The sequence below is a fragment of the Protopterus annectens genome, chromosome 9.part0 (genome assembly GCF_019279795.1).
Source record: "Protopterus annectens isolate FY-2018-M chromosome 9.part0, PAN1.0, whole genome shotgun sequence".
In the NCBI taxonomy this organism is placed as follows: Eukaryota; Metazoa; Chordata; order Ceratodontiformes; family Protopteridae; genus Protopterus; species Protopterus annectens.
Window position 1 is genome coordinate 265079257 of NC_056743.1, and position 26758 is coordinate 265106014.

The 26758-nt window shown below is 39.1% G+C and overlaps 1 protein-coding gene across 2 annotated transcripts in view; it reads left to right on the forward strand.

Annotated features, from left to right (window-relative positions):
• Positions 1-26758, forward strand: part of LOC122811177 — a 3180768-nt gene that overhangs the window by 2886795 nt on the left and 267215 nt on the right. Inside the window, exon 26 of one of the 2 annotated variants that reach the window (XM_044082849.1) lies at positions 16657-18566. The exons of the other annotated variant lie outside the window; for it this stretch is intronic. Coding sequence (XP_043938784.1) covers positions 16657-17026 — 370 coding nt within the window. The 3' untranslated portion in view covers positions 17027-18566. Of the gene's footprint in view, positions 1-16656; positions 18567-26758 lie in introns of those variants that run through there. 2 annotated transcript variants of the gene reach the window in all.

Genomic DNA, 26758 nt, shown 5'->3' on the forward strand with positions numbered 1-26758 from the left:
CACAAGAAGCTAGTTTAAACATTCACTTGAAGCTAGACAGCAAGGGAAGGAACAGGAAAATGTAGAAACTCTGATGCAGTCAATGTTGAGCAGTGATAGGCCAGTGAGTTCCATATGACAGAGCAACAGATGACACAGGATGAAGTTGAAGAGAATGTGCCACAGGAAGATGCTATAGAATCTTTTATAGAATGCCCCCAGGAATTGGAAAGCAAGGGATGTGCCCTTAGTTTGGAAGAAAATGAGCTGAGAAGAGTTGCTTGATTTAATAGACATAGATATATCAAGATCAATGAAAGAAATAGACTGCAGAAGGTTAATAAAACCCAGAAAGTCAGAGATTTGATGAAGCAAATGAACACAGTAATTAGGACTGTTCATAGAGACCCATCTGATATAACAGAAGTAAACAGGATATATTACTGGTCAGCTAAATTAATAACTAGTAAAAGTTATACCACAAGAACACTGGGTAGTGAGGGAAAGGAAGGGGAGAAATCGAATACTATCGTGGAAATATCAAATAGAGAAAACTATAAAGCAGTTAAGACAAGAATTGTCACTGTTAGAAGATTATAGAAGAGGGAATAGATCAACAAAAATACAAAGAAAAATAGATGTGATAAAAGCAATGTGCAGTATTAGAACAGACCAGGATCTATCATGCACTATTGCAAATAAATTAAAAATTTCAGCACAGGTGGAAAGACTTAGAAGATACAAAAATAAATATAAAGGAAATGTACAAAATAAGCAATTTACTGATGATCCAAAAAACGTTTTATAGAGATTGGGAAATAAGGTAAAAGGAATTGAAAGACTGCCAAGAAAGAAGAAATAAAACATTTTGAAGAAGTTATCTATGAAGATCCTGTGGAACATAACAAATATGCTAAATGGATAGAAGAAGTTAAAAAAAGAATAAGATGTCCAAAGATACAGAATATGAAATGGGATGAAGTAACAGCCAGAGAGCTTGAAACAAAGTTAAGAAGAACCTATAATTGGAAAACCCCAGGCCCGGATGCAGTACCTAATTTTTGGCTGAAAGTATTAACATCTTTGCATGAAGATTTAACCATGAGTAAGAACTGTTTATATGCACACCCTGAACATACACCAACCTGGCTAACAACAGGAAAAACAATGCTCGTAGTTAAGAGTGAACCTGCAAACTACCCTAAAAATTATAGACCAATAACTTGCCTTTTGATACTGTATAAACTATACACGGGAATTGATGCTGACAGAGTTTATAGTCATTTAGAAGAAAACTCAATTATGGCAGTAGAACAAAAGGGCAATTAAGTCATTTTCAACAAAGGATCATTTGTTGTTATATAAAGTCATAGTGGAGAACTGTAAAAAGGGGAAGAGTCTAAGTATGGCATGGATTGACTGCAAAAAAGCATTTGATAGTATCCCACATTTATGGATAAAAAGTGCTTAAAAATGTACAAGATGCACCCTGCACTGATCGATTACATTACAGTGAACATGAAACAGTGGCAGATCACTTTACAATTAAGCCATGATAAAGGACAAATTATTTTCCCAGGGATAAAAATTCAAAGGGGAATATTTCAGGGTGACTCTGTCTTGCCCTTAACCCGTTAAGTTGTCTACTTAACAGCTTAGGCCATGGCTATAATTTGGCTTCTAGAAAACAACAAAGTGTAAAGACTTTTCATCTTCTTTTTGTCAATGATTTAAAACTATATAGCTCATCAGATGAGGAACTGAAACTACAAGTTGTCAAAACATTTTCAGATGGTATAAGAATGTCATTTGGTCTTGATAAATGTGCAAAAGCAACCTTTAAAGCAGTAAAACTGCAATGTCAGGAAAACATCAGTTTGGAACAAGAATGTGATATAAAAGAACTTGAGCAAGAGGGGGTGTACAAATACTTGGGAACTGGTGAAGGATCAACAGTAAAACACAAACAAATGTGAATAAAATTTAGTAAGGAATATTTCAGAAGACTTAAATTAATCCTGAAAAGATCACTGACATCTAGGAACAAAATTCAAGGTATAAACCAATTTGCCCTTCCTGTCCTAACTTACAGTTTTGGAGTGACTGACTGGCCCAAAACATGTTGGATAAATTAGATAGGAAAACAAGAAAGATGCTTCATGATCACCAAATGATTTATAAAAAATCAGTGCATACCAAGATTATATATTCCCCATTCTGAAGGAGGGATGAGCCTCCTTGAAATTGATTATATGTATAGATCTGCAATTGTGGGACTGCACACATATCTGCTGACCTCACAAGACCCAAACATAGTGAAAGTTTTGAAACATGAGGAGAATAAATCTAAGATGACTTCTCTGCTTAATTTAGCAGAAGCATATCGGTGTCAAGCAGGAATGGAAATCAAACCAGAAGTGGATAAAAATCAGGCAGCAACTGAATGTGCCAAAAAACAAAAGAAAGAATATAAGGTGAAGTACCAGATGAGAAGGCAAGAAATGTGGAAAAGCATAAATATAGTTTCAAGTATAGAAAACTGGAAGAACCTCATGTTGATCAGGAATGAACGCAGGAATGGTTAAGGAGAGGTGAATTCAAACCAAGAGATGAAAGGTTAATATTAGCAGCCCAAGATAGTGGGCTACGTACACGTTGGTTTACAAAGTCCATTGAACATGTGGGAGAAACAGACAAATCTAGGTTTTGTAAAACCGAACTGGAAACAGTTGAACACCTTGTTGCAGGTTGCGACATACTAATGGCGGGAGGACTGTATACTGAAAGGCATAATAATGTGGCAAGATTGTTGCACTGGGGATTGTGCAAACATTATGGTATTAAGTGACTGAAAAACACTGGAAACATGAGCCACAAAGCATCATAGAATACAATGAAGTTTATATCACTTGAGACCACCCATTACCAACTGTTTATTTATTATTTATTTATTTTACATTTGTTGACCAGGCTAGTCTAGCTGGACACATGTCCATTTTCAGTAGAGACCCGGGGAGAAAAGCTCCACTACAGTTAAAGTCATAGTACATAATTACAAGTAGAAAAACAAGATTGTTACATAACATAGTAGTACTAATATGGTTTACAATTGAGTACAGGCAATAATTCTAAAAAGAAGCTAGGATAGAACTTGCTAAGCAAGTTTACGCTCTGTGGCAGATTCAAACTAAGGCAGAGTTCTGTTTCTAAAGAAGAGCACATGCTAAGTGAGTTTAAGCTCAATAGCAGATAAAGGAAAGGCAGTGTTAGCAGTAACTTTAGTAGGCTGAAAAATCACATCTTCACAGCAGTTAGTAGGAGATAGGATGAGAGTATTAAGAAAAACTAGGCATAAAAAAAATTAAGGAGGAGAGTTTTAGTCAGCATCAAAAGATAGATGCTATAAAACTGGATATATTGGTTCAAGAAAAGAAGACAATAGTAGCATTGAACATTGAAATCATCACACCCATTGACTACAGTGTCTTGCGTACAAAGAGACACAAAGTTATAAAATATCAGGATCTGCAGGCAGAAATGACAGCAATGTGGAAGAAAGATGCCCAGACAGTTTCAATAGTTGTAGGAGCAACGGGTGTTATAAAAAAGAATCTACAATCGTTTTTAGATATGTTACCAATCCATGTAACTCCATACCAATTACAGAAGGAGTCATTACTGGGCACATTGCAGGTGCTCCAAAGAGCACTTTTGGCTGACATCAAAAATTGAAACAATACTAATTTCATGAACTTTAATCGTACTTTGACTTAGGAATGGGTACATTCCCGTCATGGTATTAGAAACCCAAAAGACTTGGAGAAATTAAAAAGAAAGCCAGACATTACAAGGCCAGGGTGATCCTTATTGCCCCCTTCTGGCCTGACATGATTCCCCTTCATGTGGCTTCTACTAGTTTATCCCCCTTGGATATTAGATCAGTATCCATATCTACTAACACACCCATCCAGATTACCTCAACTGGACCAGAAGTCCATGAAATTAACTGCATGGTTTCTCCAGTTTTGACTATAGCCAGAGATGTCAGGCTTCCTACTATGGTTGTCAGGATTATGTTGGCTTCTCGAATACCATCTACAAAATGTATACCACAATAAGTGGGAAAGGTTCTGTATCTGGGCAGTCTCCAGAGGATTAGATCCCTTTCCAGTACCCATTCTGTCCAAATTAGTATTTTTATTTCAGCTTTTTGACCAGGGTTCTAGTTATTCTGCCATCGAAGTTGAACTGGCTGCTATCTCAAACTTCCAGATTGGCAATAATGATTCTTCTATTGTTTCCCTAAAGCTTTTTTGAGAAAAGCTTTTCTTTTCTTTTATGACCCGAAATCAGGGACCCAGTTCCCCCATGGGAGATTACCATTATGCTTCAGACTCTAACTCAACACCACTTTGAGCCTGCAGCCACAGAAGATTTAAAATTATTGACGGAGAAAACATTATTTCTGGTGGCAGTTACATCAGCTAGGTGGATTTCGGAATTTACAGGCACTTTCATGCAAACCTCCTCTATCTGTTTTTTATAAAGACAAGAGTTACTATGAGAATTAATGCATCCTGTCTCCCAAGATGGCATCTGAGACAAACTGAAATCAGTCAATAAATTTACAAGTATTTTTTTTCCAGACACTCAAACAGAAGTGACTATGTTTTATATATGTTGGATGTTCATTGTCAGCTCACATCCTATCTTCATTGAACAAACTGGTTCTTAAAATCTGATCAGTTGTTTACCTTTTCAAATCCAAAATTAGGTAAAGCTGTTGGCAAATTAACCTTTTCAACATAGTTGTCAGACTGTGTTCACTTTGTCTATAACAAAAAGAATTTTCAGCTACAAGCTAAAGCTAATGCTTATTCCACTAGGGCAGTATCTACTTCAACAGCCTTTTTGGAAAGACTTCCCATTTATGACATTTGTCCTGCAGCTACTTGGTCCTCAGTCCATACTTTTGAGTCTCATTATAAGTGTACAGTTCAGATCACATTCTTCCTTTGGCTCTATCGTCCTTGGGAATATCCTTCCTTGATATCACTCAGAGAGACAGTTTGGGAATCTGTCCCATGTGTTGAATCAGTTGAAAATAAATAACATTGTATATGAAAGTTATGTAGTTACCATAATGATAGTCATGTTGTATGATCTTCATCCAGTTCAACCTTCCTCCTTCCTTCCCCCTACCTAAATAGACACATGACTGCTATTCAGCTCCCTGTCTGTGAATGGCCCTGTTCTGACTGTTACCTTTTCTTACCTCTTTGTTTTAAGTTGCGACTATCATCATATTTACGTAGCAGTAGATCATTTTGTATTGAACGGGGGCAAACTTGATCTGAGTCATTAGGGTGAAGTACAAGGAATTATGAGTAGGGGAAGAGTCAGGACCCTTGAATGAAAGAAGCTTCAGAGTCATTGTCAAGGTTGGATCCAGTCAGATATGACAATGCATGTGTTGAACCATGTGAATATCAGTCAATATGGAACTATCATTATGGTAAGTACATAACTTTTGTTTACATCCTCATATTTCAAACAAATCTTCATATATATCTAGTTTGGTACCATAAGAATAACTAATGAAGTATGAAGAGCAAACTATCCAGCACAAAAATTATCTTTAATGTGATAGCATTCATTAGATTCTTCATCTTAAAGCAGGATTTTATAACTTATAATAACTACTCAAGCGGTGGTGGCAGGCCGCGGTGGTGCAACGGTTAGCGTTGTCACCTCATAGCAAGAGGTTCTCCCATTCGATTCTCGGCTGGAGCACCTTCTGTGTGCAGTCTGCATGTTCTCCCCCTGTTCTCCCCATGGTCGAGTGACATATAAAGACATGCAGGTAGGTGCATGCGTGAATGGGTGTGCCTTCTTTGAAGGTTGGACATCGGGCTGGCAACTCTCCACCATAAAAATCCACTGCCAATCATTAGCGGACTGGAGTTCTGCTGTGGCAACCCTTAACCGGGAAAAGCTGAAAGACATTATTAATAACTTCTCAAGCTGCATGTATACTTTAAGCAGCATTTCATTCATTGAGCTGTGAGTGTTTACATGAAGCTAAGCAATTCTAGCTATATTGCTGGTTGTTCAGATATTTACAAAAAGATCAAAATTATGACATCTGAAGAGGCAGTATTAAACACCTTGAGGCATCGTTCAGCTGATCCTAGAGAAGTGGAAACATTATTAGGGTATGAGAGTTAAAATTAAGTGATGTTAGCTTACCTGTTTCTTGGAAGATCACATGGTTGAGTTGGCAAAGAATTGTTTTAATTTATTAGTGCATCTTATGTGTGGATATTATTTTAAATATTCTGATATGACCAAACCATGAGATGCACATGTGATTATTGCACTAGAGATACCCAATTCTGTCAGATCTGACAGTGGCCTGCAACACAAAACTCAGGAATGAAACAAATTGTGCATGAAAGGAAATTCAGATGTATAAGAACCAACCCACTCCATCTGCAGTCTGATGAACAAGAGGAAGGAATTATTCAAACAGTGAGAAATCATGAGAAAGAGTCAGAACAGTAGGTATGAGGACTGCCATCTTTCAGATTCTAGAATCTATGAATATATTACAGTGACTCAGTTTCTCATCAGCTTATTTGTTAAATGGCAGAAAAATGAAAAGCAGATTACCTGCTTTATTTACCTTAGACATTACAAAGTAAAATGATGCTAGAATTAAATCAGATGAGAAACTGAAATCTCGATCCTGGAAGTCAGAAAGGGATACAAAGTAGGAGGTAAGTTAGAAAAGTAATGAAAAAGCTTGCAGTCAGATGTTGAAATAGTTGGTCAAGCAGCTGAATTCTGGTTCTGCATTATTCAGGAAGGGGTGAAAAGCTGTGCATAATCAAAGTTATTTGTGTAAGACAAATTTATTGAAGTTTAAGGAGGATGAATAACCACAATTGTTATAACCAATAATTTCACAAGACAACACAGACTAGTGAAAACTGATAGCCGAGAGCTGCAGTCTCAAAGAGAGGGAAACTATAGTCACATCTCCAAAGTTCAAATGCAGCAAGAACTGTCCTGAAAAGATCAGCAGCTGTCAAGAGAGAACAAGCCCTGTTATATACTCAACATCTGGATGAAGCCAACTAAAAAACAGACAAGAATGTGGGTAGCCAGAGAGCTAAACATAATAAACTAGTTTGAAAACTACATTCACTGATGATGTTATTGTTTGATTTAAAAGCCCTTGCCATGATTAGTATAAAGTTAAGGAAAATTTAAATGACCAGTGTTACTGATATATTCTGCCTCACAGAATGTATATAACTATATCAATTTTTAGTAGAAAAACAGGAATGTAGCATATGGGTGTATACATATTTAGCTGAGCTCAGACAGTACACTAAATGCCACAGTAGAGACCTCATGGAAGGCCGTAAAATACATCCAGTATCTCTGCAGCTTAAGGAACATCCTGATGAGCTTCTAAATATTACCCCTCCTTCTGCGTTTCCTAAATAGCCACCACATTCACATTCCCTCTCATTTTACAACAAAGGTTTTGCAAGTGAGGCTGTCCAATTTGTGCTCAGCAGTGCAGTTTCAAAGGGATGGAAATGAATCTCTGGCTCCCCTGAACAGCTCCTTATCCTCACATGTTGACCTACTTTGCTGCTTATAACAATCCTGTGCTCCTTACCTACCTAGAGACAGTATTTACACTCTTAGCTGGCTTTAGGCACCAGCGAACCCTGCGGTCGCTGGGGGCCCCCTGATCCCTGGGGCCCCACCAACCACAGCAAGTTATCTTATCCTGATATTTTGTTACATGTCTGTCAACCCAACAAAAGCTACAGCATTCTTGTATACTTAATAAACCACATGGATAATAACTCTTATTTATACCTCCTTTAAAACTGAAAGATATTTCTGGTTGTAGAAACAGTTTTTTGTCAAGTACGGGCATCAGAATTCTATTAAATATTTTGCCACTGACATAGTGCCCATGGCTTAGTTAAATCCTGCTGTTGGACATTTTCTCCACCTGCTATACCCATGGCTGCAGGTGGCCCCCCTTAATCATCCTTGACTGTGTGGGTGCCCTGGCTGCTGCAGGTTGGGGAAAAATGAGGAAGAAAAAATGTATTACTCCATCTATTACAAGATGGTGACATACACCCCAACCCTGGCCCACAAGCTACTACAAACAAAACACATAAAAATCATACCAAACCCTTCTCTCTCTCATCTTCTACACCCTCTAACCTCCTTTCCTTGGCCCATCTCAATATACGTAGCATCTGCAACAAAATTAGTCAACTCCATGCCCTACTAGAAACACACAACTTTGATATTTTATGCTTATCAGAAACTTGGCTAAAGCCTTCAATCAAAGACATTGAAATTACTCCACCTGGATATAACATTGTCAGACTTGATCGCACTTCCAGGAAAGGTGGGGGAGTAGCTATTCTATATAAAACATACCTAAGGCTTACTCTTCTCAACCTTACCCTTAACCAAAACAATAACGCAGAAATAATCTGCTCAAAAATACAAATCAACACTACTAAAGCAATAAACATCATCTGTGCTTATCTCCCCCCTGGAAATAACATCCCCACCTTAGAACAAATTCTTGAACAACTTTCTAATAAACTCCCACAAGAAACACTATTCCTTGGGGACTTTAACATTGATTGGAAATCATGCAATAATACTAATCCTACTTCTCTCATAAACCTTTATGGTTTCAAACAACTCATTGATAGTCCTACTAGAATAAATAAAAAAAGCAAAAGAGAAACCACCTTAGACTGGATTCTTACTAACTCCCCCCTGCAAACCTACCAAACTGGCATCCTTCCCGATGACCTCAGCGATCACTCTCTTACCTACGTCATTAGAGCTAAAACTAACCTGAACTTACCTACCACTCACAGAACACTATACTCCAAAAAACAATTTAATCCCGAACAGTTTCAAACAGAACTTTCCCAATACAACTGGACACCTCTAAAACACCTCACACTTAACAAGGCTGTTGAACATTTCAACTCAGCATTCCTTGCAATCCTACAAGAACATGCCCCAAGCCGTACCATTAGAACAAGGACTAAAACAGCACCCTGGCTAACCTCTAATACTAAGCAAAGAATTATACTCAGAAATAAATCTTGGAAAAAATGGCATTCCTCTAGAAACCCAATAGATCATCAAACCTTTAGAGAGCTCAGAAATAGTACCAAAAAAGCCATCCTTTCAGATAAAAAGAACTATTACCTTGAACTCCAGCAGTCCACCAAAAAAGAACCAAAAAAGTTCTGGTCTACTATCAATAATCTACTTTCCCCAGGCAAAGCAGTAACACCCAACCCACAGAACTTAGACCCTGATGATCCCTCTTTAATAGCAAATAACTTCAATACTTTCTTTACTACTTCCATACAAAGTCTAGCTAACCACTTATCTCCTGATACTTCTCAACTGCTCTTAAGTAACCTCAATGACTCTATTCCTCCCCTTCAACTCCAACCTATACCCACCTCCTATATACGATCTCTTTTACAAAAACTGAAACCCACTACCCCCTCAGCAGATAAACTTCCTGCTGAATTCCTCCAAGTAGCAGCTAAAGCTATTGCCTACTCTGTTTCTATCCTAATAAACTGATCCATAAAAGAAAGTACTTTTCCAGCAATCTGGAAGATATCATACATCATACCCTTACACAAAGGAGGTAAATCCACTGACCTTTCTAACTTTCGCCCTATAGCACTATTATCTCCACTAGCTAAAATCCTGGAAAAATGTATACATAAACAACTACTTAACCATCTCCTCCATAACAACCTACTAGCCAACACTCAACATGGATTTAGACATTCACATAGTACTACCACTGCACTACTTTCTTTTACCAACACCATCAACTGTAACCGTAACAACAACAAACTAACCTCTTCTCTTTTTCTAGACCTGTCTAAAGCCTTTGACATGGTTAACCACACACTTCTTCTACACATACTTAAATCCCTAGCCTTGGATTTCTCTTCCTTAACCTGGTTCTCATCCTATCTCGAAAACCGACAACAAGCAGTACTCTGGAAAAATTCTCTATCTGCTCTACTACCTGTCTCTTTAGGAGTACCTCAAGGATCTATACTAGGCCCACTTTTATTCTCTATCTTTATTAATGATCTTCAGTCATCCATCCAAAACACTACCTGTATACAATATGCAGATGATTCTACCATAATTTGTACAGCCTCCTCTCAATCTGAACTCCAGTCTCTTACTCAATCTACCTTTTCAACCGTTGAACAGTGGTTCTCAAAAAGATGCCTTCTCCTCAACCCCAAGAAAACTAAACTATTACTATTCTCACCTACCCACAAATCTCCTCTACTAAACTTTACTATTTCAGCAAGTGATAATTCCCACATTTCCCCCGACTCTACTACAAAACTGCTAGGTGTTACTATAGATAATAATCTTAACTATGATTGTCACATCAGTAACACTATAAAAGCAGTTAATAAAAAGATTGGTTCACTGTACAGAATCAAACCCTTCCTTACACCCGAAGCACGGATCACCTTAGCTCAATCACATCTGATCTCTACCCTATTGCATGCTTCCTCTATTTACACTAATCTCTCTAAAAGCAACCTAAGGAAACTGACTATATCCTACCACAATATAGCTCGATTTGCCACAGCATCCCAGTATAGAACTCACCACTGTCTAAACTTACAACAACTACACTGGTTGGAACTTCCTAACAAGCTTATCTATCAACAACTCTTAATAGCACATAATATTCTATATCAACCATTAAAAACACCTGCTCTTAACAACCTCTTGACGCCCTACAATAACTTGAAACAGCTGCGCTCTGCCGAAAAGCTACAAGCTAACACTACTAGAATTACAAATTCTGCAGGTAACTGCCTTTTCTCCAACTCAGTAGGCAAAATATGGAACAACCTCCCATCACATATCTCCTCTCTAGCTTCTCTACATCTCTTTAAAAAACAACTTTTTTTACATCTGAACAACTACTGGCTCTGCTCTTGTACCAATCCTGACTAACCTACTTTCTTCTGTCTACTATCATATTTCCCTATGCTACATTGCAATCTTTCTCTCTGATCACAAATGACTTTACTGTACTATTGCTCTCATATATGAAAAAAAAAAAAAAAAAAAATTAAGTACAAACGATGTTTTTTATGTATATACATTTTAAACCACGTAATACTCTCATCCTCCTTTATTTGTACTGAAAGTATTTTAATGCCTTTCTCATTACATAGATGGTATTATTTGTTTTTATTACCTGACCTAGACTAATATCTCTGTATTTTGCTCATTACCTGTGACATTAGTGTTTTCTTCATATGTTTATTTTGTATAACCTTGCTTTAAGCTGTGGAGCTTTTCTCCCCGGGCCTCCACTGAAAATGGACAATAATCCAGCTGGACTAGCCCAGTCAACAAATGTAAAATAAAAAATAAAATAAAAAATAAATATTAATTTACTAATTTTGCTCTTTAACTTGAACAGGGCTGTGATGTGACCCTGTTAGGATGAAGTTGAGAATAAACATGAGCAAGGTAAGCACTAGAGAGATAATCAGCCCATAGTGACTTATATCGATGCAAATTTTGGATTTTAAGAGCTGATACTTCTGATCATCAGGGATGGTTTTCTCTTTCAGGGAGTTTTATAAATATAAGCATAACACCAGATAGTATAACTCTCAATTCCTTTGCTTAAGAATTCAGTGCAATCCCAAAAATAATAGAATAAAAGCTCAGGATCAGGACTACATTTTAAATATTACTCTAATGCACTTAAAAAGTTAGTAGAATAACACATTTTGCATCAACATGTATTTTTGGACAATAGGTATAAAACTCAGATGTCTGGATTGATTGACTGTAATCCTGATTGATTTACCAGCAAATCAAACTTTTTGCGAAGGAGAAAGCAAATGTATGAACAAAATCAGGGAAGGTCTGTGAAATCAGGGACAGTGACAGGTATGTATTACTACCCAATGAGGTAAATAAGTGACTTACCTCTGCTGCTAGTTGATGACTGCTATACAGCAGTCAGTGATCTCGTGTGGCAGTACCAGTGTTGTACAGTATATTGCTATTTGCTGAAATAACTACAAAACTAGGACTTCTATGGCTTATGTTTGTGTGTGTGTAAAAAAACATCACTGATTTTTGTATGTGCACATACCCAGTAATGCCAGGAAACAGACGTTATTCTTCTGGGTATCAGTAAAAAATATACTTAAGAAGTAATTATATTTCAAAAGTAAGACATAAGATATATCACAGAACATTCAGACACTTAGAACTTCTTGGAGTCTGGTGGCCTCCAGTCAGCAAACTGTATAAATGGATACTGGGGGCTCCCTTAATTATCCTTAACTCTGTGGGGTCCCCCACAAAAGCTATTGCTGGTTGAAGAAAAATGAGGACAAAAAATGTATCCATTTTCTGACTGAGCTCTTTAACCTGAAATGCTGAGATATGACCCTTTTAGGATAAAGCTAATAATAGCCTATGGTTTCAACCACAGCCATTCTAATACTAGCCCTGCTCAAATGTGTGTGTACAGAAAGCTGCTGTAGGTTATGGGGGTCTGGGGATTGTGTGGTTATTACAACTTTAATTTTCATCACAGTCAAACCTTACAGGTGTGCACACAAAGTCATTCTAGCTTGTGATTGAGCTGAGGACGGTGTGGTCATTGTTTATTTACTTTTCTCACAGACCTCAAAGGTATAAAAAGATGGTTACTATAGCTTGTGTAGGGGTGGTGTACTGTCTAATAGCAACAAATTAGAATATAGTACTGAAATAATTCTTACAATCACATATCAGGCACATATACATGGAGCTGACTTTGACGGTTAGGGGTGAGGAACCATGCTAAGTATACATATATCAGCAGTCACTTGAAATATATGACTAAGGCAATTTAAACCTCTACTTTCATCCTAGTCTAACACCAGAGGGATGTAGAGGCATTGAATGTCTTTTGAGGGGGGTTAGGGAAAAAGTCAGTATTCCCAGATAAGACCTATATATTTCCACAACTGGCTTGTTAGTTTATTGTGAGCTAGTATTTTGTCAGCTTTGAACATTAAGCCTTGGCCACAACTTATGTCTTCCTTGCAAAAATAAAAATAAGACTGAAATTCTTTTCTTTTTCATGATTATTGTTTAGGCCACCAAGGGAGTAAAATGATAAGGAAATGCTCTAAAATGCATCCCAGGGCACATATATAACCCCTATGGCTTTGGGGGGACCAGCTTAATTGAGTTATTTCCTAAATGGTTATTACTGTGCTGTCTTGGTCAGGAAAGGAGTGCCGAAAGGATGCAAAGAAAACTAAAGCTGAACAGCAACAGTGAATTTCTTAATAATAATTTTTGTTCAAGCCATTATTGGATGAAAAGGTTGTGTAAAAAGAAAAAAAAAAAGTTAAAATGCACTTCAGAGCATATAGAAAGTTATGGCTTCTTGAAAAAGCTGTGAGTAAGGCAAAATGTGCGAAAAGGAAGAAAAAAGTAATGTGCATGGTATGGAGAGCCCAAAAATGAGGTAGGGATCAGAGGAGAGGACTGGAGGGTATGGGGGTGGTGTTGAAACAGTAGACCTAGTCATCACTTCATTTAAGTCCAGACTTGCACATATAGTTGTTGTAATGTATCACTGTTACAACTAAATGCCAGTAACTATAAGTGTCCCTTTGTTAGATAGGTCAACAAAGTATGGTATACAGGCCTGTTGTGATGTAACACCTTATAGCCAAGGTCTGTCTGTGCGTATTACTCCTAAAAGTTTGCAGCACAAACTAAAAGGTTTCTTAAGAGGTGTGCCATTGACAGGATGATACTTATCCTGGAAGAGCTAGGGGGCCCCCAACTTGACATTTGCTGGGGGCCCCCAAAATGCTAACACCGGCCCTTACACTACCTAATCATATCCTCCCTCCTCCTCCAGCTGCTGGTCTTTAATACAGGTAGCATCTCTGAGAGTGATAACATACTACCCAAGCCCATACAAAATGCTAACACTTTTCTGGCCCTTTCTGTTTTAGTTCTCACATAGGATATGATATATGGGAATCCCTATTCGTTTCCAAGCAATTCGTTCTCTGGTCAGTCCATCTTGGTGAGGAGAAGGCCTGGAATGATGTAGACTGTTACTGATTCCATTCTTTCTTTCTGTCTTTCCCCATAGCCCCTTTGCCACACTTGATGATTCTAGTGATTGATTCATCCACCAGCAGCACCCTTCTGTGCTTCCTAGCTATGTTTATTTGTCCCCTACTCATTGTGCTCTGCTTGTCTGCCCTTTGGCATATGGAGGAAAATAGATATTAGGCAGGTAGTGATAGAGGAGTTAAAATGAAAGGGCAGAAGATTTTGTAATGGTTGTTTGAGGTTAAGACAGAGGAAGTTAGACTTTTGGGGAGTGGTAGATCAGGAGGTGTATAGAAGAGATGAAAAGTTGTTGTAATGTCTGGGTTATGCAAGGAACCAAAGTGGGTGTTAATACATGTGTATAAAAGGATACTTATTTATATCTGTTGTGGAAAGGGATGCAACTTGTCTCAGGATATAAGTTTTTGGTATATTTTAAGGTGGATTACTTTGTGACTCTCTCAGTGGAGTACAATTTTTTTTGTGCAAAGACTGCACACCTATTTGGCATTAGTTATGTAGTTCACCAGATATTGTTTTGGCCTGTGCACTGTTGTTTGCTACTACTTTGCTATGCTGTGTGTAGTCATATGTCTATTATTCCATATAAAATAAAAAAATCTTTTCAAGCTTAAGTTTATGTCTTTTTGTTTCATTGCATTTTGTAAACTGAAGAAAAAGCTGACACTCAAATTAATGCAAGCAGTGCATGGAGATGCTACAAAATAGCTAGAATGAACAAATAAAATGTATTAAAAAATATGTAAATCAAAGTCCAAAACACATAATCCAGAAGTATAATAAATTGCATAGTTTGTCAATGGAATCATTGCTAAATGTCAGAGTTAGTAAATACATACTTCTTCCACAAAACACACATACTCAAGACCCTCTAAATGCCTTAATGCACCAGTTGATTGCTGTTGACGACCAAGCTGTGGAAACACATAGCTGTAAAGAATGCTTTCCACAAAGATTCCAAAGTCTTGACCAAATAATCAGTCACACCAGTCCATGCAAGATATAATTTTGTAAGTAACCATGTCATTCAGAAGTTTGCTAGCTGCAAACCAACAATGTTACCTGTGCTAGTGATATAAAGGGATAACTTGGTCTGCGATTTACTGTGGGGTTGCCTGGTAAGAGAAGTTTTATTTGAATTTATATTTTATTTCTTATCACTGTTTTTCACTGTTTATAGGAAGGAAGGGATAGCTTGTAGACAAGAGGATTTAATTTGATTAATATTTTGTCATTTTACCTTTAATTTTCACTGTTGTTAAAAAGGGATGGGTTTTAGACAGGCAAACTCTAGGCAACCTAAGGGACCTGTTAAAAAGAGGTGCGGCTGCGAATGATAGTGAGCAAAAGCTACTGCGCACAATGTAAAGAACTTCCAGCTTTTGCTGACTTTTAGAACTTGCATGGCATACCTCTCAACTATCCAGATATTCACAGAAAGTCCAGATTTTTGCCTCCTATTTTTGGTCTGTTTCTCATAAAACATTTGGTTTTCTAGAAAATTGCTGAAGATTGAAGTCACTAAATAATGACAGACGTTTATGTTTCAGACTTTAAATACTTCAGAAAATGGATGCTAAAACAAACCCTGCTATTCTAGCAACTTTCTAAGTTTACAAGAGCAATATTTAAAATCCGTCCCTAGTTTTGTGCCTTTGTCCCCCCATTATTTTAGGCTTTGTCCAGATTTCTTACACTGAGAGGTTGAGAGGTATGTTGTATGGTCAGAGCAACAACTTTACTATAGTTACTTTAGTATTTACTTGTATATTGTTTGTGTGATTTTTCTCACAGAAGTTAATTTACATTGTCTTACAATTCTCTGGTAACTGATTTTGATTATTCATTTGAAGCTGAATATGGATTCCTTAATGAGTATGCCATTACTGATATGGTAAAGCACACATATTTTGTACAGAGTTATTAAATGCTATGTATCTTTAAAGGTAACACCTGATGACACTGGTGATTTGTGTTCTTCATGTCAACTGTTAGATGATTTGCTTACCATTAGTAGTAGTAAATCTAGACTTACTGATGCCGATTACACTTGTGCAATTGGCATGGCCTGGAGAACTGCTGTCACATGTATTAATGACTGGATAGGTGAGATAAATAATGTTTAGACAAAGAGCAAATAAAACAAATTTAGGAAAGGATGTGTCTATTGTCTGTAAAGATCACTCAAGCACTGTGAAACAAGATGATGCTCCTAACAGCTTTGGAAATCTGGATACAAGTATTCAGCATTTTCTAGATTCAGACTATTTAGAGGGAAATAGAAATAAAGAAGGATGTTCACAACAAATAAGTTAGAAAAGGAAACTGATAAATGTCTGTAAATTAAAGAGAATACATACTAAAAGGACACTGCTTTGTTATATAACACACATAATACAAGGAATTATAACATTTTTTTTCTATCAGAAAACCTTCAGTTTACAGAAGAAGGCAGCATGTTTCCAAAAGAGAAGGTAAAAAAAAAAGAGGCAAGGGACACGTGAAAAGGAAGAAGTCAAAACTGAACATGAAAGGATTGAAAAACATTACTGTAAGAAAAAAAAAGAGAAAGCTAGGCATTGACAACAAGGCTGAAGCAGTGAATGTACAAAGCCACCTTAATGAGACTTGTATGCTTGCAAATGTAATAAGCAGTGAAAACAGTGGGTTTAATAAGACTAATAGTGATGAAGCTCATTCCTTTGTAACAATTTATAGAGCAAATGTTATTGAATTAGAAGTCAAAACTTCTTCAGATCTGAAAATATATTCTTGTAATGTGAGATTCAGTTATTAGAGGTACTGATGCTGGCGATATTTTACTTGAAGGCCTCACCTTTCGTTTTGTGCAGAAGTGGGCATGTAACGAATTGATTGATGACCAGGTCTGCATATGTAATGAGCCATGATCGACATGGCATGCTAATCTGCTGTTGAGATCGACATGCACGTGCTAACACAGTAAAAGTATGCATCAAACATACCACCCCAAAAAATGAAACCCCAAAAGTGGAAGCATATCAGTAACAGCATAATCCCATACGTGTGCTAATGCAATAAAAGTATGCATCAAACATACCACACCAAAAAATAAAAAATGTGTTAACAGCAATCAAGCACGGAGATCTTCTACTTAAGAAACAAATTAATTAACCCACCGACTTCACTTAATAGTGGTGGAGTGTTGTTATTTTGCTTTTACTTTGAAATAGAATTAGGACACTGCTCCATAGTCCATGTCTACATATCATACTGGGTAACAAACTTAAGGTCTGATTTTTCAAAGATCACTTTCATATATTGCTTTTTTTCACCCGATAAAATGTTGTAAACTTCTTACAGGTGGCTTTTTTAGATATATATGAAATATGCAGCAATCGACAAATAGGGATTATTTTTGTGTGTCTGTAAGTTTTTAGAGTGAAGTTTTGTAATTGTAATCATTGGGCTGCCTCAACAGATATCACTGATGTTCGGACGTTTGATAAGGTAAGTAGAAAATTACTGATTATTGTAATAGATTTATTTCCTGTCCGTACGTGTATAGAGTGCAGGGTTTCAGTTTTAATTATTAAATTATTCTTTTTTATATGTAATATTTATTACTGATGTGGGTAACGTTTTATTGTTTTATTACATGTCAATAAGTGTCTTTATTGAAGGGCTTCATTTTTAATAATGAATTGTAGTGGTTGTCAGTGAGCTTGTTTTATTTTTTTTACATTACATTCTACATTTGTAGGGAATGCATATTCATTAATGAAATATCACAGGGGTGGGTTTTGGGCAGGGCTTGCTACTGCGCATCTGGTGAGGCCTTCAAGTAAAATATCGCCCTGTTGCTTAGGTTTGCAGAGAGGATAATGAACATCGAGCTGTGTTATGCATGCCAGGAGCAAAAATAGAGGATGTTAGACAAGCTTTAGAATGCCTTTACGTAAGGAAGTATGGCTGTTTTATACATGTCAGTACAAATGATCTCATCTGCAAGGACTGTCTGACTGTTAATAAAAAACTTGCAGCCCTCTTAGATAGTATAGCTTGTACTGGTGCTAGGATGTATTTTTCACAAATCACGCATAGAAAGGAGAGTAAGGTAAACTTGAATGAAAAGATTTTTGGGTAAATACCTACATGAAAAAAAAAGTCCCATTTTAAAAAATGGAAATGTGTAAAGCTTCCAAGACTAATTCTGGGCACGTATTCAGACAGGATGGCATGCATTTCTCAAGATCAGGGAAGATAATTTTTTGCAGCAGATATTTTTCAAACTTTGACAAACACAAAGAAGGATTTTTGCACGAATGAAAATTTAACAGTTCACAAGACATTAACATTTGATGCATCTCTGATGATTGTTAATGGTAAGAGCATTAATAATAAAGTTTTATTATTGAAAAAATTACTGTGTTCTCTCAAGATTGATGTTACTGTTTGTAAAACATAGTTAAAGAACAATGAATGAAAACCACTACTGTCAGGGTATAAATGTTTTTCCTGTAACAAACATTCTAACAAAAAAAACAGGTGGAGGTGTTATGATAGGGATTAAAGATAGTTATGATACCTGTGATTATTACATGTTCAGTGATAACACCAATACTATATGTTTAACTGTGACAATAAAGACAACCCTGGAACATGTAACAATTGTTGGAGTGTATGGACCACCAAAATCAAGTGCAGAGGACATAGAGGAATTCTTACATTTCTTCCATGAAACACAGGCGGGAAAATAATATTAGCTGGGGACTTAAATTTACCAGAAACAGATTGGAATAATATTGATTCAGCAACATTAGTAAGGAAATTATTCACAACATATGTTCAAGAACAAGTAGTTGCTTCAGACTGTAAAAAAAAAAAAAAAAAAAAAAAAAACTACCAGTGAACAGAACATACTAGACTACTAAATAAATTACTTTTACTTCAAGTCAAGTTTTACCACCATTGATGGATGTGCAATGATCATGAGGTTATAAAGGTTAATTTGTTACTAGATAATTCTGCCAAACTGAAATCTAAACCAATACACAGACGATTAGTTACAGATTGTATGGAAGCAAAACAGTCACTATGTAAAACTAATTGGAGTGATGCATTCTGTAAAAAACTGCAGAAGGAATGCGGAAAGTTTTGAAAGAAAATTAAGTGCAAAAAATAAAAAAAAAATGTTAAACATCAGGATCTAGGCATACAACATCAGGTGGATATATTTCCATAAGAACAAGATAGCCGATTAAGGTGAGAGACAAAAAATATAAGAAATGGAAAAGAGGCTGAATTACAACTTTGAAAACTGAAATAAATGAGCTGGACAAACAAATTAAGCATAATGTGAGACAAGATCAAGAAAAACGTGAAGAAATTTATATAACAATATTGAGCATAATAGAAAAAACTATTTTACATAAGATATGGAAGGAGTAAAGACCTACAAATTGATAAACTGTGTGTAGATTCTAAAATTAATTTTCAGACAAAACAGATTATAGATACATTTACAAAATATTATGCAAACCAGTTTGGCTTCAGAGAGAGGGTGATAACTTGTTCTAGTTATATCCAGGTAACCTGAGATACTGAAATCAAAACAGATTATATTGAAAAAGAACTGTGCAAATTGGATCCAAACAAAGCACTGGGAGGAGACAGAATAAGTAATAATGACCCGAGAACACTTAAGCAAAAACTTGTAGTATCATTACATCTATTATTTCATAGGTCATATGAATATGCAGATATTCCTCAAGATTGGAGACATGCACTTATTAAATTTGTCTTTAAGGGAAAGGGGGAGTAGGACAAATCCAAAGTCATATAGACCATTAAAGGAAAACTGCAAGCTAGACCTAAAAAATGCTTTTTTTCACCCTATCTTTGTTTCCTGGCTTATTTTAACACCTCAAAATCACTCTAAGTGCTTTATTTGTAATTTTAGCCTGTTTCCACCTCTTGGCTACCAATGGGGCTTGATGTATCAATGTGATCTTGTACTCCCTCACGCCTTTCTATTTCCCATAATACTTTGTATGACTCATGCCAGACATAAGGAAGTAACTTTGAATTCCCATGCCATTGACATATAATGGGATTTTTGAGGGTCACTGTTATTTTCTTTACCTTCTGTAAAAGGGCTGCTTCTTTTCTGTCTTTACTCACCCTCATTTATGTTTGGCTTATACCTTGTTTTGCACTATGTAATGCTAACATTTTGGGGCATACATTAGAAGTTGTCCAGCCACAGACAGAAAAGTAACTAAATGACAGGCCTTTCTTCAGGGATTTCTTTTGTAGTGTGAGGAATTAATTCTGCAAGGGTCTCTCAGTACAGTGACAGTTTTAACACCTCTGCAGTAGTGTGGAGGGAGGGGACTCCCATCTCCTCAAGGCCTGCTCTATTTGTGTGGGCTTTAATCCTAGGGCCCTCAAGGGCTAAACTGATTATGAAAGGGCTTCTTCCCTCTTCGAGGACAGCCATCCCCATTACTTCTAGTATGGCCCCATCGGTGCCCGCTACTGCTTTGTCCACTTTTCAGGCCTCTGGGACTCAACTTCCTGCCGTAAGGCCTGCAGATGGGGAGAAATCTAAAAAGGGCAAACTGAGGAAGTGATCCCTGGACCACTCAGCTCTGCCAGGTCCTCCTCCCAAGACAAAGACCTCTTCTAGGCCTAGTACTCCCCAGCTCCATTCACCCAGATTCTCCCTAGAGCCGGTGGAGTCCAGACAACTGTCTAGACCCTCTCCTCACTGGCACTCCAGGCTGGTGTTGATAGCTTCATCTTCACGTTCCACATGCAGTTTGAGTGTGGCAGAGATGGACAGAATGATGCAGAAATTTATCTGCACCAAGATTTAGTTGGGAGTCCTGCCAGCCCCCCCTCTCTCTCTCCGGAGCGGGGAGCTCGCAACCCTTCTTCACCCCCACAACTCCTCCTCCAATCTGACCCTCAGTTTTGGAGTCTTTGGATCTGAGAAGTCTCGGGGTTGGGGGTTGGTACCAGCAGTACCTTGTACCTCGATGCCAGCTGTTACTTTGAGTGTGTTGGATCTGACTAGTTCGGGTCCAAGCTCTTGGAGCTATAGCCTTGGCTTCAGTTCCGAGGGGTTTCTGTCAGCTCCAAGTTTGTTGGACTGCAGTCTACCCCTTGGCATCTCGACTCCTGTGGACTCGGCTCTGGCTCCTCCATCAGATCTGAGGAGAGTGGCTCCCTTGCTTGTTTCCCAGGATGCCCACACTCCTTTGGCATTCGGCGTGGGGGAAAGGGTCCTCTCGAGTGGGTTGAGACCCCTGACCATTTCCTCCTAGGATTCCGCCCTGACTTCCTCAGTTCTGGGTATGGCTCTGACTCTTCTCTCATCTCAGAGACAGCCTTTGCTTGCTTTGCCTCAGGAGGCTCCCACTTGGGAACACCAGGAAGTTTGCGAGTCCTCCCCAGAGAGTCCCACTGAGGAGGTGCCTCGCAAATGAATGTGCAAAAGGAGGCACCTGGACTCCTCTCCAGAGTCCCTCATGGATGACAGTGACTTTGAGGAAGGGGAAGGTTCCCCCAGGTCACCCCACGAGGATGTCTCCTTTGGAGACATCATGGAACTCCTGCACCAAAGAGGAGGGTGGTCCACCCAAAAACCAACCCCAGATGAGTCAGTGATCCTAGAAACATTTGACACAGGCCCATCTACCTCCTCAGTGTCCCCTTTCTGCAGATCCACTTGTGGACTTGATCACCACCAGGGCATGGAAGGAACCGGACACCATGGAACCTATTCAAAGAAGGCCAGGAGTAGCTGGAGAAAGGGATCCCCAGTAGATGCTATGGTGGTGGCACCCGCCACCAAGAAAGAGCTCACACAGGAGAGAGCTCTATGGTCCATCCTCCTGACTGGGTGTCAAGGGCTATGGATCATTTGGGGAAGCAGGTATATGCTTCAGCAACCTTTTCCATAATGGTGCTGAATTATATGGCGCATGTCATCCGATTACAGCGTGACCTGGTCAGGGAAGTCACTGAGTCACCCCTAGAGTCCATATCAGCGGAGGGCAAGAAATCATTCTCAGCATGCATGGCCACGCTGAAAGCAGTCGCGAATACGTCCATGCATCTCCTCTCCCATGCCATGGAAGGATCAGCTAGGGCTGCTGGGTCTGGCGTTGCTATGAGGCTGCATGCCTGGCTTCGGCCTTGCCAGTTTTTGGAACCCTTTAGGGCATCCTTTGCCAATGCCCCCTATGATGGTTCTTCCCTGTTCAGGAAGTCTGTGCGTGAGACCCTAATCCAGAGTGAGATGGATGGGGAGACACTGTCTGCCATCGAGATCTGCTTCTCCAACCCTCAAAGATCCTTTTTGATAAACAGCGAGGGGCAAAGAAGATGTGGTTCTGAAAATCTCAGTTCCCTCAGGACACTCAGGACTCATCTTTCCCCAGAGGCAGGAAGGGTATGATAGACACTGGCCCAGAGGCAAAGGGGGGGTTCAAAGAACATTGGGTCTTGAGAACCTTTCTCGGACAGACCCGCACAGTAGCCCTGAGGGACTGCCCAACTGCTCATCTCTGAAGGCAGTTGAGGGCCATCTTTAATTACATCCAACGAATTGGGAGTCCATAACAACAGACCATTGGGTGTTACAAATCTTATCCAGTAGCTATACCATCCTGTTTACAGATCCTCCTCCCCCACCAAAACACCTCCCAGATGTTCCACCCATGCAAAGGGAGGTAGCAGCACTAGAAATAGAAAAGCTGCTAAGAAAGTGAGTCATCCAGCCCGTCCCCCTAGACCAATTTGGATCAGGCATCTATTCCAGGTTTTTTTTTTTTTGGTGCCAAAGAAAACGGGGGACCTAAGACCAGTTCTGGATCTTTCCATGTTGAACCTGTCTGTAGCCACGGAGAAATTCTGGATGGTCACCCTTCAGTCTATTCTGCCCTATCTGCAGGCAGAGGATTGGATGTGCTCGATCAACCTCAAGGACGCACACTATCACATCAAAATGAACAGGCACTTCTCCAGGTTTCTCCACTTCCAGCTGGGGGCCAATCACTGTCAGTTCAAGGCCCTACCCTTTGGTCTCACCACAGCCTCCAGGGTGTTCACCAAAGTAATGGCAGTGGTAGCGGCTCACCTAAGACTTTAGGGGATTCAGGTCTTCTCCTACATGGACGATTGGCTCCTTGCTGCCCCTACCAAGTGTCTACTTTGCCGAGCAAGGGACTGCTTCCTTGTATTAGAAACAGTCTGGACAGTATCATCACCCTCAGCAAATCGTCATTGACTCCACTTCAGAGTCTAGACTTTATCGGAGCTGTGCTGGATACAGCTCAAATGATGATTTACCTCACCCCGAGAGGGTCCACAATCTAAGACTCCATGTATCTTACATCCTACAGACTTTCCTTCTATCAGCAGAGTCAGTGCTGTGGGCTTTGGGTTCCATGGTAGCCACAATCAATCTTTTACCCCTCTCATGGCTTCATATGTGAGTTTTTCAGTGGACGCTAGCAGTTCAGTGGTCCCTTCTGGACCTACCTCTGTCCCATCTGATTAGTATATCTCTGGCATGCAGAGACTTTCTTCTCTGGTAGATTCTCTCCCTAGATCTTGTCAAGGAATATATATTTTCCCCAGCCTTTCCCACCACCACAGTGACCATGGATGCTTCCCAGCTAGGGTGGGGGGCATTACTCGGGAAGAATGGTCCAAGGCATGTGGTCTCCCTCAAAGGCCAATTTGCATATCAGTGTCCTGGAGATGAGAGCGGTTCTTCTAGTGTTGCAAGCCCTGCATGCCTATCTTCCTCTGGGGAGGATTGCTATTCAGTCAGACAACATATCCATAGTCTGGTATATAAACAAGCAGGATGGAACCAGATCTTACCCCCTATGTCACGAAGCCCGGAGAGTCAGGGAATGGACGATTTCCACTGGCTGCTTTCTAGTGGCAATGCACATTCCGGGAAGGTCCAACATTCTGGTGAACAGGCTCAGCAGGACTATTCTGATGCCTTATGAGTGGTCTCTGAAACCTTCAGTAGCGGTACAGAACTTCCTCAAGTGGGGTCAGCCTTGCTGCGATCTCTATGCATCTCCTTCCAATGTGAAATGCAGCAAATTCTTCACTCTGAACCCACCTCAGGGGGAAGCCCCCAGAGATGCACTAGTTCATGCTTGGCCTCCTGGTCTTCTTTATGCTTACCTCCCCCCCATTACTTCTCATCCCGAAGTTTCTTCAGAAAGCTTGCAGGTCGGTGAGCTCAGTAATCCTCATTGCACCATTCTGGCCTCACCAAGTCTGGTTCCCCTCTCTTTGGTCTCACCTGGTAGTGCCACCATGGATCTTGCATTTGGTTGCAGATCTCATCTCTCATCCCTTGGGGATTCCTCACTGAGACCTGGACAGTCTGAAACTCACTGCTTGGCTGCTCCTGTTCCAGTAATGATTAGGACTCCCGGTTTATCATCCCCGGTTAAGACCATATTGGTGGCAGCTCACAAATCTTCCTCCAGGAAAATATATTGTAGCAAATGGAAATGTTTTTCTTTATGGGCCTCTCAACGGTAGTTAGATCCCTTTACAGCTCTTGTCCCAGCTGTTCTAGACTTTCTAGCTGGTATCTTTCACCAAGGTGCTAGCTCTTCCATTGTTAAAGGCTGCCATCTCTAATTTCCATGTGGGGGAAAATATGGTCTCTAGCTTTTTCTAGGCTTTGTAAAGCCTTTCCTAAAGGTACCTTTCTTTTGCAGCCCCCGGTGAAAGATCCTGCACCTCCTTGGGATCTTACCTGTACTTCAGGCTCTAGTTTCCCCTCCCCTTGATCCTGCAGCATCAGTAGATTTACAGTTTCATTCTTGGAAGACAGCCTTCTTAGTGGCTATCATTTCAGCTACGAGGGTGTCGAAACTTCAAGCATTGTCTATCAAAGTCCCATACATGTTTTTTCATAAAGACAAGGATTCTTTGCGCCCTAATCCTTCCTTTCTCCCTAAAGTGGCCTTAGAATCAAATATCAATCAAACAATCAATTTACCTGTCTTCAGAAACTTCCAAAACAGGGGTGAACACAAGTTACATTTATTGGATGTGCACAGGCAACTGAGGTTTTATTTACACAGAACAAAATCTTCGTAAATATGACCAGTTGTTTGTCTCCTACTCCAAACCCTTTCTAGGCAAACCACTTTCCAAAGTTACCATCACTCGCTGAATTTCACAATGTATCATTTGAGCATATTCAGATAGAGGTATCTCCCCTCTGGGTCAGATGAAAGCACATTCAACTAGATCTGTGGCAACATCAGTGGATTTTTGGTCTACGGTATCGCTGGATGATATTTGTGCTGCAGCTACTTGGTCTTCATTGCACACTTTCATATCTCATTACAAACTGGACATTGTATCCAGGAGTAGGGCATCCTTTGACTCTGCGGTGCTCTGGAATATCCTTCCATGAGGGCCACCCGGTGTTGGTAGCTGGGGACTATGTCCCCAAGGTTGAAGACCAAATGAAGTAAACTACTTCAGATAAAGAAGTTATGCACTTGCCATAATGTTCTATCTGAGTAGTTGTACTTCATTTGTTTTCAACCGTCCCCCATCTCCTTCCCCCTGACCTTATCACTATTGTCCTATCCTGGTATGTAGGAGAGGGCACTATTGTGGCTTTCCTGCTCATGCTTAGCCTAGGTTTTGTAAAGACCCTTTAGTGGTAAGGTCTAATTGGGTCTGGCCTATGTTTTCTTGTACAGCAAACTCGATCTGAGGAAAGGAAGGAGGTAGAGGGACATTATGGGTAAGGAGAGGAGCTTGGAGCTCGGATTGGATGCTAGTGATGCAGCCGTTTCGGATCCGATCCAGATCCGAATACCCAAAGGTTAAAGACAAATGAAGCACAACTACTCAGATGGAATGTTATGGTGAGTACATAACTTCTTTTTATATAACAAGAGGGTGTATAAAAATATTTATAAGTATAGGAAATCAGAAATGAAGTCCATTGTTTGTTAATTACATTGGATCTAGACTTGAGTATGGAATAATAATATTGAAACTTTATAAGAAAACAAGCATGAATAAACTAGAAAGAGTACAGCAGAAATATACCAAGAGCATCCATGGATGTGAAAATGTAAATTATTATCAAAGACTAAAATGTCTGAACTTGTACAGCATTTGTTATAGATATTTAAGGGAATATCTTATTCAGGTGTATAGGGCATTTAGAGACAGCTATCTCTGCAAATGTTTGAGGTTATCAAAAAGTAGCTGAGAATCATCAGGCAGTCTATGTAGAAGATTCTATAGGAATGAGAACTGTACTAATTATTTCTCTGAGAAAGCAGCTGATGCATGGGAGAGACTACCAAACTACACTAAAGCAAGCACTAGTTTAGATGTTTATTAAGAACAGCCTGGACACTTATTATGGGAACAACTATTTTGGTGTATTGACAGGCTATAAGGGCATTACTGCCCATGCTTAAAATATTTGTATGTATGACTATAGTTCAGATTACCTGGATTTGATTAG